We start from the raw sequence: 16,356 nt of genomic DNA on the forward strand, positions 1-16,356 counted from the left end.
CACCCCCAGCCCCATCTTTAATAAAATATTAGTTAGAACTGAGAGCATTTATTAGGTCACAGTTTTGTCCTCCAAGAGTAACTCCCTTTGCAAAACCTAACTAGTGAATGAGCTGTTTGGGGAAATGCTAATAAATGTTTCTGTTATAGGTGCAGTCACCTGTGGACTCTGCCACCATGTCCCCAGTAGAGAGGACAGCAGCCTGGGTGTTGAACAATGGACAGTATGAAGAGGATGTGGAAGAGACTGAGCAAAATCCAGATGAATCCAAGCATGCTGAGAAGGTAGAACTAGCCTGTTTTTGTTCACTTTTTGCCCCCACAGTGATAGGCCACCAGAAGGACTGTCTTGCCAATAACATGATGTCTTTCCCCTCCCCAGTTTCCGCTCCACCTCTTATTTTATCGAGCATCCACACACCTGTATATTTCAAGTCAGTAGTGTCTCTGTATGAAAATAGAAAATGTTGGTCAGGCTGGAGTAGAAGGGTTAATTTTCTTTTTATATGTTATCTTAAATTGGAGAACATTCTGCTATTAATTTCCAGTCATTGAAGGGGAATATTTAGTGTTTCTGTAAGCTGGTTGTTAGTCTTCAACCAAGGCCAAAATTACCCTTGGACCAGACTTCCTTCCCAGGTCCTATTTAATGATTTTTGTCTTCCCCCTACCCCCTTATTTGCTTTTTCTACATAAAGAGCTCCTAGCCCTATATTGATTTGTAAACAGATATTATCTATTATTTCGGTTTTGTTTTAAAGAAAAGTTGACATGGAGAAAAAGGATTATCAAATAAGAACTTTGCCATCATGGATGGCATTCTCTCATTTAATTAACAACCATACAACTAGTTCTGCTTACTTATCAGCTTGATCCTAAAATATGCTTATTGATGCATTCTACCTTTTTAAACTGTCATGAAAACTGTCATCTTTGACCTATTGGCTTAACGAGTGTAGTTTAGTATCATGATGTGGGTAAGCAGAAGCTAACTGCCTTATTGTCAATGAAATGGGATAGTCTGTGAAAATAGTTGCATTTTACAAAGCACCATACAGATTTATCATGAACTAGTAATAAATTTAAGTAGACCATCTACAAGAAAGCTTATACTTCTCACCTCACCTCACCAGAAATGTGACATTCCAAGGCACTCACACCCCGACTATTGTAGTATTAGGACAAGAAAGGGCTGTGTAACCAATGGAATTACATAAAGCTTTTGTGAGAATTTATTATATAAAGCTTTGGTTTATGTATATTTATATAAAACTTTAGTGAGAAAAACATACATGTTCCAGTAAGCAGTCCCAGATTGAGCAGATGAACCACGTCATGAAAAGGGGCCAAAAAAAGGGAGGGGGGGGCCAAGAGACAGTTATTAATCAGCCCTGGAGTATATGTAGGGCTTTTGCTTAGTGCTTGTGACCTGAATGTTTTACACATTTATAATTGAGGAGAAAGCAGCAATAGCTTACTTTGCCATCAGATTCTATTTATTTACCTGATAGCATAACATTATAGAAATGTTGCTTCTTCTCTAAAGGGCTGATTCTAGTAGAATGAAGGAATGACAGTCTGATGTCAGAGGTCCTACAGTACAGGTGACGATACAGAAATCTCTGGTAGACAACTGGCTTAAGTTATTTGTCAGGTTCCTAAGTACTTGATCTTTTTTTTTTCCTGCCCCAATTTGATACAGATTGTGGCTTACAGCAACTGGTAGTTTAATGTGGAAAGAGGTACACATAAATAATATAGATTCGAAATGCCAAGTTCAGATTAAAAATGTGATTTTAGGGGGAGGGAGGACAGAACTCCTTTACCATTCATGCCTTTCGATCATTTTTAAGAATATTAGCAGCACATAGAATGGCAGCCCAGACAGCATCCGACCACATTGATTTCCAAAACCAATGTAACTCCAGTTTTTCCCTCCTTGTCTTTGATGCCTCTCTTCTGCTCTAGTATGAGCAGGAAATTACTAAACTGAAGGAGCGCCTGAGAGTGTCCAGCCGGCGCCTTGAGGAATACGAGCGCCGCTTGCTGGTGCAGGAGCAGCAGATGCAGAAGCTGCTGCTGGAATACAAGGCCAGGCTGGAGGACAGTGAGGAGCGCCTGCGCAGGCAGCAGGAGGAGAAGGACAGCCAGATGAAAAGCATCATCAGCAGGTCAGACCATCACCTGTGGTGGATGGGGGCCAGTTAGGACACAAAGGGATCGAAAGATGATCCAAAGAATCCTGAAGTAGTGGCAGCAAAAGCCACTTCAGTTCTACATTAGCTCTGTGGTACTTCGTGTGGATATGGTGAATGACTGTATCTCTTAAAATTTTCTAAATGTGACACCTTCATACCCTTCCTTGAAGATGGAGGTAGCCTGTTTCTCTTTCATCATAATAATTCGAAAAAGTAAAAATGTTGCAACTCACTTGATAGGTCTTAGTATTCAATGTCCAAGAGTCAGTTTGTTTCTCATGAGTCTAGAGACATGGAAGGACATTATCAACGGATATCTTTAGGGCGAGAGAGAGAGTGCCAAGGATGTCAAGGGAGATTAAGGGAGGGGTCAGTTATACCAAACACTTGCATAACACTTAACTGTGGGCCAGGCACTTTACAAATAATAATTGGTTTGATCTAAATAAAAATGCTTTATGCCAACCTTGGGGGCAGGAATTATTTTCATTTTTCATTTTACAAATAAAGAAACAGGTTCCAAAGCCATGAAGTCACCTGCCCAAGGTCACTTAGTGGAGCAACCAGGATTTGAAGGCAGGCATTCAGGCTCCAGAGCCCATGCTCATAACCACTGTGCTTGACTATTGTCAAATGCTATACAGAGAGGTCAAGCAAAATAAAGACAGAAAAGGTTTGTTGTTTCAGAAATATGGAGAGAGCAGTCTTCGAGCCATTTCATGGAGTTCAGTGTCAGTGGATTAAGATGTGAACAGTGCCTGAGAAAGAAAGCAGGCCTACTAAGTGTAGCACATTCTGAGAAACTCAGCTGTGCAGGGAGAGAAGGGACAGCTGTCACCAGGGAACTTGAGATTTTTTTTTTTTTAAAAGAGTTTATTTATTCATGAGAGACATGGAAAGACAGAGGCAGAGAAGAGACACAGGCAGAGGGAGAAGCAAGCTCCATGCAGGGAGCCCAATGCAAGACTCGATCCCAGGATGACCTGGGCCAAAGGCAGGCGCTCAACCACTAGCCACCCAGGTGTCCCAGGGAACTTGAGATTAAGAGAGAGTTGTTTGTTTCCTTCTGGTTGGCTTGGTAGTTTACAATGAAATAAGCTGGGCCGGGGTTAGAATCTGACAGAGGAGAAGGAGGAAATGACTATGGGGATTCTGTCCCAGAGGAGATAAAAATGCATGGGATCTGGTCTCAGGCAAAGAGGTCAGCCTTGGATGTCTCCTTCCAAGGTGGGAAAGAAGAAAGCAACCGTGATTATGGACCTCTCGTTGGGAAGGAATGGAAATGTGGACTCTGCCAAGTTGGGTTTCTTGTCCCCTACATCAGCTGGCCTCTCTTTGACATCCTCACTGTCTCCTTGCTGCCACGTTCTAGGCTGATGGCTGTGGAAGAGGAACTGAAGAAGGATCATGCTGAGATGCAAGCAGTTATTGATGCAAAGCAAAAAATAATCGATGCACAGGTGAGCAGGCCTTGAATCTGGTAGAAAGCACTTGTTCATAATAACTGTTCAATTTCCTGACTTCTGACCTTTGGAAATGCCAAGGCATGTACTGCAAAATGGGTCATTGGAAAGTTCGCAGCATTACCTTTTGAAGATTAAAAGAGTTTCTATGTGACCTGTATTAATTTTCCTTTCTTTTACTGGTGACAAGTCTGTTAACCCAGCAAAGTACTAGCGTGCTCAGTGCAGTTGCTTGACAAATCTCAACCTAGTGCATGATGGGGTTTCCTTCTTTCCTTACGGAAAGGAGGGCATTCTCTAGGTACCTGTGAAAAGTACACCGCATGTGTCTGGCTTGTGACCTCCACTGACCATTGCTTGGCTGTGATGTTCACGGTCTTGTTAGTCACGTTCACTGTGCCGTCGACCTCTAGCCCCACATACTAGGGAAAAACAGGGTTGTGGAAGGTACCTTTCCTTGCTGTTTTTTGGTTCAGGGTTTGATGGTGATGCCTGGGATTTGCGTGGCTGCCCTTCTTTATTGGCACTGTGCTTAGAGAGCCTCTTAGCCCTGATGAAATCAGAACCTGGGCCCCTGCTCAGCATAGCTTATAGCTTATACCTCTGACACTAATGGTGGGATGCCTGCCAAGAGCACCTCACAGGGGCACATCAGTGATCAGAGCAAAATCCAGGAAGCAGGAGACATCGCCGATTTGGGTTTCATTTTATCATTGCAAAATATGGTTGTATTTTTTAGAACAAAACAAATAACAAAAGGCAGGTGCGGTTTTGATAGAGTGGCTGGTCTAGTCACCAAATATATCCCCTTCCTGAAGACAGCCAGCCCATACGGGTTTACATTTCTCACCTTTAAAGACCTTATCATATTCCTAAGCTATGAAATAAAACTGGGAGCAAGGACTTTATGTTCTACTCTCCTCTCTGCATATCAGCCAGGGGACCGTCTATGTCGGAGCTCCCAGGATTCTTAAGCATGCACTTAACACCCCCTGTCTAGTTTCCTGACAGGGTTAATGTGGGATGGGGTTTATTTTTCAGAGGAGTTGGGAGTGAGGCTGAAAGCAGAGCGGTGGAAGGAGGCTTCCTGGGCCCCGTGCTCCATAGACACACCCAGCGTGGAAGCCAGTGTGAGCTGTGACGCTCTCATCAGCGTCGCTCCTGGAATATTTTCGACTCTGTAGTTTCTGGATATTTGGACCTCATAAGAATCAGAAGAAAGGTCTGCTGTAATTATCTGACTTGGTCCTTTTTTTAAACCTTTCTAGGTGTCCCCAGGGTGGGTGAGGAAGGGGTAGTGGAGACAAGGCTGTCTTGCCGAACATACTGTAAAAATTCACCCCAGAGCCTTTGGAGATATAGCCTGGATACAGAAAGCAATTTAGTCAGGAAAACCACTGTTAATAAGTTTCCGCTTCGTGGATTTTCAGTGTGACAAAATAATGCAGGAAGAGTTCTATTAATAACCACACTGGGAGAGATTTTGGTTCTGATGAGATAAAGCAGACCATTTTTAAAATTCCAGCTGGTCTAAAACTGTGTCAATCTTAAGCAGAGGAAGCTTGAGTGTGTCACAATTGTGGATCTGTGCATAGAGCATTTCCCTTTTCCCGGTTGCTTGTCAAGACAGCCTCATTAGCTTCTGATGATTTCTACCCACTCCCACTCCCTGTCTTGACATCGAGGGCAAGACAACCGTGTGTGAAGCAGGAGTCAGGCATGGCTGGTGAAAACAAGGAAGGGAATAGGATCTCTCAGGCCTCAAAAGCTCTGGAAAGTGAGGACCTTCTCTCATTTAACCAGGAGGCTGTCGCTGCTCAGGGATGGGTGAAATGTGATCCTCAGATCATTAGTCAGCGTCAGCTGGTGGTCTGGCTAAACTAGACATTTTGGGTCCATACCTCAAGACAGTGGTTTTCAAATGCTTGGATGCCGTGGACTATTTTGGTCAAAACAGAGGAGCCTTCCATAGATCACTCTCCAGCTGCTCATACTGACCACTACCAGTAAGGACCACTGTCAGCTCATGGATGAAATCACAGTGAAGCTAGCCAACTGTAGTAAATTACCTTTTCAAACAAGCATTACTGTACTGCATGCTTTCTACCAGAGGCCCACCATGGTCCCTGAGAATACTTGGAGAATCCACTAGATCACATTTTGAAACCCAGTGTACCATGTGTATAGCACAAATCATAAACATGAAAGCTAATTTTTAAAAAAAGATTATGACCTCCAATTCCAGCTATTGTCTTACTGATACATTAAAATCTTATTATAGCAAAAGACTTTGAACATCTTTGGGCATCCTTTGTAATGAATGACTTTTTATATCAGGTCCTTTCCTTTGTAGGGATAAATCTTACATCATAAGTGTCTGATGGAGCAGAGCAGCCCTTCTGGCATCATTTAATAGAATGTGCATAAGTTTGGGGTGAAAGCTTCTCAGTGAGATAGCCCATACTTTTAGGTCTCTGGCATCTTCCTTGGTGCCACTGGTAGTGGAAAATATTTCTGAAACAAATACAGTTGCTTTCCTTATATTAGAGTTGAGCCCAACATTTCCCAAAGCACTAAAGGTCCGGTGCCCAATGAACTGGTTCTCATCTGTGTCAGCAGTCCTATGTCCCTATGGGCAAGACTCGTCCCTGAAGTCAGCCTCTAGATCTCCTGGAGTTTATGCTATGAGGCCTGGCCTCGGTCAGCCACTTTCTAACTGGCACTACAGGAGGATGAACATTTCATGGGTCAGGGCAGAACCACCTGACTTGAACCTTGTAGCACAGCCGTGGGGATCCTGATGATGGAATTAAGGGAACATTTCTTAAGCATCAAACCAGGGACTGTGCCACTTTCACCCCCCCAGGATCTCTCCATGTGACTCAGATGGAGAACAGAGAAGGGCTTCCTCCTATGAGAAGCAAGCAGCTGCCTAGTTACTGTTGCAAGTGATATCTCCGCTGTGTTAAATTACAGGTCATAAATGGAGATGAGATTATTCAAACAGGCAAGTAAACCCGGTCCGTTCTCTAGCTGAGCAGTTCCCAGCCCTGGCCCGATACACTGGCCTCCTACACATTCCAGCTCCTGCACTCCCCACACTGGAAATCCTTCCTGTCGGGCGTGGATTGCTTTGCCTCTCAACCCAGGCAGAATCAAAATGTCAGAGCATCTTTTGCCAACTGAACTTGACTTTCAAAAGTCCCTATTTGATTATTTTTCTGTTTTATTTTTGAGAAGTTGGCAGTGGGGGGAATTACAAAAGGGGATTTGTCCACTTGGAAACTTTCAGCTGTTCATCAGGGGGGTTATTTGGCTTCAGCTGTTACTCTTATAGGAAATAAATCATTGCAATCATTCTTAGCCTTCTTTTTTGACCCTTTAGGAATCAAACAACTTTTTACAAATGCCAAAAAAATTTTTTTGGATAAACCTGAAGAATCCTACATTCCTTTGTGTTGGGCCTTTATAATTTATCCTGATACTGAAATTTCTTTTTTAATCATTTTAAGATATTACCAGTTACTCTGTTCAGAGACTATTCTTAACCAGGGGGGAACATCATCATTGGCCCCTACTCCTTGTCTCCTGAGAACCACTGCCCAGTCCTTACCTACCAGCTTTTTAGAGATCTATACTTGTTATCCCAGTAAACTCCATTGGCTATGATTTTTTTAATTACTATTTTTTAAGCCTCAGAGATCTTTCTTTCATTGAATTATACCAACCTTTAAAATGAGTTACTCTCCCAAAATAAAAAGCATCTTATACTAGATGAATGCTTACCAAGTAATGCTGATTTTATATATGTTACCACCTGGGACCTCCATCAGGGAAAAGGAGGACATTTTTTTTTTTTAATGCTAATAACAAGAGGTTTTTCTCATACTTTTGAAACTGCTAGCCCTGCTGCTCCATCCCACTCCCAAAGTAGGAGATTAAAGGGGAGCATTACTTGATGCTCTTGTCTGTTATACTTTTGCCTCCAGCATCCCCCAGGTCAGTAGAGGGCAGTGGTCCTCACTTGGTCCCCCTTTCAGCCCCCCTCCTGGCCATGCGTTTCCCAACAGAGTGCTCCGACATAGCCCTGGGTGCCTGCTGTCCCTTAGGAAAAAGCAGCATCCAACCCTCAGCCCTTTCTGTCCTCTCTGCACCTCACCTTGACCGGCCTTACCACGCTTTTCCCAGGGTAAATTCAGACACTCCCAGAGGAGGAAGGCTCCTTTTGGCTTTGGGGGTTGTTCCTCAGGTGTTTTTTTCTTTTTAATTTCAAGGATGTAGGTGAAGACCACCCCTCTCAACGTTAGCCTCTTTCCTGAAAAGTGACAACTGCATGTTGGAAAGGTTCTGGAATAATCTCCCTACCTGCTGAAACTAAGATTAGGGTTTCTCTCCTAATCTTTGTGACACTGATAATATTTTGATGGAATGATTTTTTTCCTCAAAGTTAGATGAGCCTACTTTCCTTAAAATTGCCATATTTTGGCGGGGGATGGCCCTTTTTTCCGTCTTGATTTTTTTTTTTTTTTTTTTTTTTTTTTTTTTGGTGTGTTTGGTACCAAAATTTTGGTTCTAAGGCATTTTTTTCCCCCAGAGACTCAAAAGTAAATTGAAAACAATCTCCTTATTGGGTAGCTTTCCTGGAGTAACTCTGAGCTGGAATGAGTCTAGGAGCTTGTGTTCTCTGTTTGTTTTCATGTGTTATGTTTATGGCATCCCCCTTCGGCCACATCTCCCTTCCCATATTCAAATGACCCCTTGGTCTGAGCTTCTGGCTGCTTTTTCCCCTCTTGCTGTTGCATCTTCACTTTGTTGGTGACTATAAACTGCCACCATGTATTGTTTTAATTTTGAGCACAATGTGAATTATTTCCAAATGTGACTGATGTGCCCTCTATAGGGGCTGAGAATCCATAGAGCACATGCACTTTTCCTCTGTGAAATGAAACCTCTGGTGCTTCTTTCTTTGCCACCTGATTTCTATGTTTTAATTTTGACCCAAAGCACTTAATACCATTAGGCAGCTTGACACCCCTGTTGCAGTCTGAAGTAACACATGGTGTCTTTTTCACATCGTCCTAGTATCCAAAGGGATAATTAATAACTGGTCCTGCTGTGCTGAAAGGAAAAAAAGAGAGAGAAAATAAACACAGACAGACCCATTGGGCTCAGGGGAAGCTGAACCGAGTAGTGTGCAGAAAGAGGCAGAGACGTTCCATTTGTCTGGGAAGCATCATGCGTACTGCTGTTTGATAGAAAGCATTAGAACAGTGGAGAATTACCATGTGATTTCCCGCACATAGCCTGCATAAAGCCCTGCTTGGTGTGTTGCAGGAAAAACGAATCGTGTCCCTGGATTCGGCCAACACCAGACTGATGAGCGCACTGACCCAAGTGAAGGAGCGGTACAGCATGCAGGTCCGCAATGGCATCTCCCCCACCAACCCCACCAAGCTTTCCATCACGGAGAATGGTGAATTCAAAAACAGCAGCTGCTGACGGGCCCTGTGAACACACAGACTGTGGGAAGACACAGAAGGAAACGTCCCCACTCTCCTGTCTGCAGCCCTCTCCCCCACCCCACCAGGTTTACAGAACTTGGCTACTTCAGAACAGCAGAGTGGAGAAAAAGTCTCGAATGAAGAAAGGAACCTTGTCTTTCAGGGCATAAGTCTAAGACTTCTAAGGTCGATGCTTCCCCCCACCCCCCATGTCTCTATGTACATAGGGAACTTAGTTCTGGGCCATGTACAGAAAATACCACTGTAATATACCAAAAGGAAGTTAATGTAGATTACCTTTTTAATTATTACTATTTTTATTATCGTTTTCCTCTTGTTAAAGCACTGCAGTTGTTAGAGGAGGAAAAGGTAGGAAGAATGTGTGAGTGAGAAGTGAGCCCAGGGGCTCAGTAGGTCGAGGCCACATGTCTATCTGATAGAAGCACATGGAGTGCAATAGGACATCGTCAGAATGAATTTTTCAGGGATTCATCTGCCAGTCTAAAAACCCCACTCTGGCCCCCTTGCCCTTTAGGAGAAATGCAAACACCAAGAACCAAACAAAACATTTGATCCCATTGATCAGCCAAGACTGGTTCTGGATGGACAGCTAATCTGATTTGAGGATACACTGTTTCAGAAGACACAGATAAGAGCTGGTGCATCAAAACTGGACTCTAGGAGTGGTTTCTATTGAACTCCTGTTAATGTTTATTTCCTTCTGTCTAGAGCAGATGGGAATTGCCCATTTTATTAGGTAGGGGGCTTTTTTTTAACCCCAGTTGTAATAAAGGGTGTTCTTTTTCCTCTTTAGAGTTTACAGAACTATAAATATTTGTGTCTCTGCATACCATCTTCATCTTCACACACCCGCTGCCCTTTCCTCCCTCATGGTGGGAGCAGTCTTCACCAACAGGGTTTTACTCTCCCCTGGAGAGGTTGTTCAAATATGCTGTCCATAAGCCATCCAAAATAAACACCCTTTCTTCCACATAGAAAAGGGCTAATCATACCATAGCAGGAATCTCTGAATATTTCCTATTTACAAAAAAAAAAAACTAAAAAAAAAAAAAAAACTTTTCTATTTGTAACTTCTAATTTTTGTTTGGGATAAAGATTTCATCCATTGTACTAGCAAATCTCTGGGCAGGGTACTTTTATCTCAATCTTTAGCTTTTAAGTGGCTTCTTCTCCTAATTCCCTCACAAAAATTTGGAAAGGAAATCCAGATCTGAAGCATGGCTCTCTCAAAAGTCATGATTACTCTTCTAAAAAAAGAAAACTGAAAGTGCAGGGGCCATGCATTCCAGTTGTTACTCCCATGCTCTTCGTAGATTTGGCAATAATGACTCAGTTTCACCAACTGTCATCCTTGGCTTTATTGTAGGACAGAAACAGTTGTGGAAGCTAATTTACTTCCTTTATTCCAGAGGTGTGAAATGTCATCTTGAATGCAAACTTGATTATCAGAAGTATAGAATGTTACGTGTTAAAACAGACATTATATATACAAATATATATACATATATACTCACACATATGTACATATAACTGCACAAATAGGAAAAGTTCATGCCTTCTCTGCTGTCAGATATAATGTTAAAAGGGTTTTGAATCTCTTTAAGCAAGATCTAAGCAGTTCTTTATCCTGAAAAAGCAACATTTCTCAAATGAGTTAATGGTGTTTATTTTAAATTACAAACTTTAAGGAAATTCAGAAAAAAAAAAAAAAGGAAAGGAAAGGAAAAAGGGAGAGGAGGAAAAAGAAAAAGACCTGAGGGAGCTCTAAACATAGAGTGAGTGTTTCTACATAATAGAATATTGTAAGGAAATGAGAACATTGATCCTGTCCTCCGTTGGGTGAAGCCCAGACTTGGCATCTGTGTGAACAGCCTCTCTTTCACTGCGCCTGGACCTCTTGAGTGCTGCCCTCTCTCGGGTGGATCTCTGTATTGGACTCTGCATCATACAAGCTCCCAACCGCCCCCAACCCACAACCTTTTGAAACACTTCCTACATAATCTTCTTGTTCTGCCAGTCAGAGATGTGAAACAGGCTGCTCATCGTGCTTACCTGGTTTTTGTGCCCTCCTATTTGGGCACTTGGTTATTTTCTTGGCCCTTTGTGGTGGTTTTACAAATTCTTACCTCTTCCCTCTAAGCTTAGGGCACATCGTGGTCAAGATCACTTACTTTAATAGGAAAACCACCCTACAAATGCTAAAGTTGCGCCCTTTGTTGGCCTGGGAGTATAAACATAGATGGCCTCCTTTAGAGCGATTCCCAGCTCCAGCCACCTTTAATCCATTCTCTGCAAAAGCCTTCCATTGTGCAGTAAGAAGCCTGGTAAAACAGTTGTTGGTTTCGGCGGCCTTAAAAGCATGTAACTTGGCCGATGTCCTCCATTCAGGTTTGGAAGCTCTGAAGTGATGGTTATGGGTTACAGAGGCCTGATAAGCTTACCTATACTGGGAGGTTGGGGGAGACACAAAAATACCAAATGTGCTTTTGATGGCTGCGTAGATCTTGTTGACATTGTGGGAGCTCTTTAGAGGGCTGCCTTCTTTGGAAGACTGAATGCCCAAAATGTTTGGAAACATTATGTTAATCTTGAATGCAGAGAAAAGAGTAAGAAAATCTAGTTAGAAGTAGGCTAGAAGTTCAGATTTGTTGACATGTATTAGATTATCCTTTGAGCCTTGTTCCTATCCAAATATTTTTCTGAGTATTTCTTTAGAGAAGCTGCAATCTATACAACTTATTCTGAAAGATTTTTTTAAGTGTGGAAGACTGCAGCAAACAGCTGATCATTTTTATGGAGGTATTGCTTAATTTGGCTTCTCTTCAGCCCAAATAACTACATAGGTATGTTCTGTGGAGCAGAGGGCATAATGGAAGAGAGGCAGGTGGATTAAGATAGCCATGGCTTGGACTCTCCCTTCCACCCACATATCACCATACTGCAGGCTGCAGCCTGGACCGCAGTCAAACAGAATTTGGGGTTCAGGGGTAGTGCTTGCCAAGTGCTTGTCTAAGCTGATGGCCAGACTTAGCTGTTAACAAAGACAACGTGGATGGGATCTAGGAATTAAGGAAAGAGCTTTCATTCTCGCTTTTTGTATCACTGAGCAACAGGCTTTCTGGGCCAAAGCAGCAGAAAGAGTGACATTTCCATCAGGTCCTCATGTTCCCAGAGTCTCTATAGTATATACAGTATAGGAGATGACACATAGTAACTAAAACAAGCCCTTGAGCATCTCCCATGTTCCAGGTGCTCTCACCAAGGTGCCATCGGAGTCCAGGGTGGCCTGTCCATAAGGAGAATGTGGTAGACTGGGCTCATTGTGCTCTTAGAACTTCTTGTTGTGTTCACTCAGTATCAAGTTGGTCACAGGTCGCTTTCTCTGATCTGCTGCCACCTTTCCCTATGATGGTGTTGGACAGTGAAAGAAAAAGCAGGAGTGTCTGTCTCTGACTGCTGTATGACCTTGAGAATTAGCTGGACTTTAAAGCTTTCCAGATCTTATTCGACCTCAGCCTTCGTTTATGGATCTGTGGTTCTTCTGGCTCCAAGCTCTGACTATGTCCTCAGAGGTACCTCAGGTAGGAAGCGGTTCTTTTTCAGAAACCATGGAGCAAGACAGTAGCCATCAAGTGAGTGCATTAGTATTTGCTTTGACTTCTACCTTGATTAAATTCTAGTTATCTCCAGTTCGGAGTTCCTGAGAAGGCTGGTTGTGGGACAACTTGAGGAAGGAATCCTCTTTGGGATTACCTTAGTCACATGTGACCTTGAGCTGAGTCTGGACACCAGACTAGACTTATTGCTGAGCCTGGCCCAGCAGCTCCTGAGTCTGTGCCACTGCTTCAGTGTATTGTCAGTGACCCCCATGGGGGCCACCTTCTCCTGCAGATTGTGGAAACCTTTAAAAGGGTCTTCTCCATTCCCCCTCCCCTTCTCAAGTCATGTGTGAAATCTGCTGCTTGCCCCAACAGTAAATAGTTGCCTTCCCACCCTCTACCTGAGGGCCAAGAATTTGGGATACTTTGTTTCTATCAAGGTGTCAATTGGAAGAACCTATTTTACTAGTCTTATAAAAGCGAGATGTGTTGGTGTGTCGAATTTTTAATTAGAATCCCTTTCCATGTTCCAGTGATTGTTATTAGTTCTAGAAGCATTATCTTGTTGTCGTGACCCAGTTATGAATTCCGTTGAGGTTAGGAAGGACAAAAGTGATGAAATTTGCATGAGACAGAATATCTTATGAAGACAGAAAGAACGTGAGGAAGATACATGATCCAAACAGGGACTAATGCACAGCAGCCTTCTCAGTAGCCCAAAGGTTCAAGGAAATGGGATTTATATCGTTTGCCAGATCTTAAAATACATAGATTAGTGGAAAGGTAGTCTCTGTAGACAACACATGTGCACCCACATAAAACACAATTCCTAGGGCCTCCTTTTTCTGAATGCTAATCCATCTTGCAGAACAGTGATTTCCAGACTTTCTTGAGCTTTTTAGATTTTATGCTCTTACTTGTTAGATGTTATGACCATGGTCTGTTCCTCTTTAAAATGTACCATATGTGTTATATGTTATATGTATATATAAGTTAAAGTGACTTGAACTTGATTTGGTCTGACATTGTCTCAAGAATCCTAGATAGGATCACTGATGCCATGCGGGTCATAGAAAGAAAGCTGAATGTCACTGATCTGAGAGTAGGATCCAGAAAGAAGGAGCTTTGGTTCCTGGGCAGTTAATCCTCAGGTGTTTGAGTAAGCAAGCTGGCAAGACTTGGCAAACACAGCAAGCCACCCCAGGAAAGCAAAGTGGCCGTTTTGCCTGTGTCTCAGCCTGCATTTTTCATTTCCTACTCCTGTCTCATTTTTCCTTCCAATGCCCTCCATTTTCACTAGGAAATGTTTTAGTTTGGGACCTAAAACCAGATTTATCTTTTATTGTAAAAGATTTCCAAGGAAGCTGTGGTTTAGGGGCCTCCATCCTCTGTGGGAGGGGGTTCAAATGTTCATGTATAAATACTGTATTTTTGTCATTTTTAAACCCCCAAGGGAGAAATTTCAGTTCCCAGTTCACCAAAAGGTTAAATACTAATTGACTCAATAACCACTATCCTGCAGAAAAGTGGAAATAATTAGTAAAGGTTAAATTTTGACTGGTGCTTAGATATTTCTTAGTTACATTAAAATTAACCCAGGCGGACAGCAGCACACTAACCTAAATCACACCTGTGAGGAATTTACCTACTAAATTTGATTTTGTTTTTCATCTCCAGGGCCTTAATAAGAATGTGTTAACACACATGACTATTTTACAATAATAGCTCTAAATAATTTATTTTTTATTTCAAGAAAGAGAAATACACCTTAGAAAAACAAAACCCAAGATTTTATTTTATTTTTAAAGCCATATTTTTGTGCTGGTAGCACTTAGATTGTTCCGTATGTGAGATCCATATCTGCATTTCATTACCTGGGTTTGTTCTAAAGAAGATTTATTTTTGTTCTGTGAATAATTTTTGATGGTTCTTGTACATGTACAGATATAGATACGTTTGAGGTCTTTTATTGATATTCCTACAAAGAATACAAATAAACTTTAACTTTAAACATTTCAGACTAAAGTTGCTACTGTATTTGACATATTTACCACCTTACTTCTAGCATGTATCTGGGTGATTAGAACACAGGAGAAAAACCAGAAAGGAAATGTATGCAGGAACATTCTTCTGAGGTTTTATATATAATTTTTCCTAATTGACAGGTGAAAAATATTTAGCTGTAGTAGGACAGGTAGCTTGCATTAGTATGTTGTACTGTGACAATGCCCTCAGAGAGCTCCTCATTCTGGAGACCTTGAAATCTCTTCAGTAGTTAATGGCTCATAGGGGAAGTGCCCTTCACTTCATTGGAAGTGTGGCCTCTCTTAATTCCCCAGGTAGATTAATGGGGTTTGTTTCAGGATTCTTGTTGCTTTCATTGGGGGTTTTTTGTTCTGGTTTGCTTGTCATTCTCCAGGTTACTGTTCACAGATGCCTCCATGTGCTTCTGTTTACCTATCTCGTTCTGTAAGATCCAGGAATGCCAGGATTTTCTCCTCCCAGATAGTTTTCTTTTGTGCTGGGCGTGGATCTGAACTTCTTTCAGCCTCTATCTGGAGTTATTGCTAACAGCTTGGAACAAATGTAGAGAGTCTGATCTACTAGGAATTTAAAGACTAAAATTGACTCCAAATCCAGAGAAGACAGGAGAAGCAGACTCCAGATCAGCCGACGTGGGCTATTTTTTGTTTACTTCGAAGCCAACCCATTTCAATCTGAATTGCTCATGACCTAATGTAAGCTTTAAGACTTCTTGGATCTGAAACATCAAACAGAAAGAAACCACCATTGTGATCTTGTGACCTCCTAGTCTCAGCTGCCTGCCTTTTGTCCTTAGCACCTTCCCTAGTGGGAAAGCGCATAAATGAGTTTTGTTAGGATACTCTGCCACCGTGCAGCACCACCCCCACCACACATACGCGTTCGTGCGCGCGCGCGCGCGCGCGCACACACACACACACACACACACACACAGCCCCAGGGTCGAGGGGCAGGGGAGTCTGGTGACAAGGAACAAAAACAAATGGCTTAACCTGTGCTCCTCAATCCTGTTTCTCAGAATCACTATCGAACTTTGAAATCAGAAAAGAGGGCGGATGCCTCTTGAGCTCTGACCAATTAACTATCTCTCTATGGATTGGGGTTGAGCTCTTTTTTCCACTTCCCCAGGGGCCTCTCCCTGCAGTTGGAGGGTGAGCTCTGAGCTCTGTGTGTGTGCCAGTGTTTCTCTAGCCCTGGCCCTGGGGTAAGTTGGCTCCAGGTGTTTCCTCACCTCCTGTTTGGAATTTAAAATGCTGCTAAAACTAGTAATATATACTCTACCTTCCTGCACACACACACACACACACACACATACACACACATTGTCCCCACCTTTTCCATCCTGTAAATCTGTGCAGTAGAAATCCTCTCCATTAGTAGGGAATAGATAACGTCCTCACAAAGATGGAAAACCCTCTTTTGACTCCCCCATTTCCCATTATTGGCTTTACCTTAAACCAGAAGGAAGATGGTTTCTGGTTTGGCTCCCCCAACCACCCCAAAAAAAAGGTCCTTGACTTTTGAAAACCTAA

The 16,356-nt window shown here is 42.5% G+C and overlaps 1 protein-coding gene across 8 annotated transcripts in view; it reads left to right on the top strand.

The window, feature by feature from the left end:
• The window catches only part of RASAL2 (RAS protein activator like 2), a 352,059-nt gene extending 337,265 nt beyond the window's left edge, over window positions 1-14,794 (top strand). For 5 of the 8 annotated variants that reach the window (XM_041754415.1, XM_041754389.1, XM_041754408.1 and 2 more), the window contains 5 exons: window positions 150-284; window positions 1,968-2,170; window positions 3,570-3,657; window positions 6,637-6,667; window positions 8,995-14,794. In XM_041754415.1, the coding sequence (XP_041610349.1) occupies window positions 150-284; window positions 1,968-2,170; window positions 3,570-3,657; window positions 6,637-6,667; window positions 8,995-9,137 (600 nt within the window). In that variant the 3' untranslated portion in view covers window positions 9,138-14,794. The remainder of the gene's footprint in view (window positions 1-149; window positions 285-1,967; window positions 2,171-3,569; window positions 3,658-6,636; window positions 6,668-8,994) is intronic. The other 3 variants (XM_041754427.1, XM_041754435.1, XM_041754398.1) reach the window with 1 other exon arrangement.
• The last annotated feature ends 1,562 nt before the right edge of the window (window positions 14,795-16,356 follow it).

This window comes from Vulpes lagopus, chromosome 1 (assembly GCF_018345385.1).
Source record: "Vulpes lagopus strain Blue_001 chromosome 1, ASM1834538v1, whole genome shotgun sequence".
Lineage (NCBI taxonomy): Eukaryota > Metazoa > Chordata > Mammalia > Carnivora > Canidae > Vulpes > Vulpes lagopus.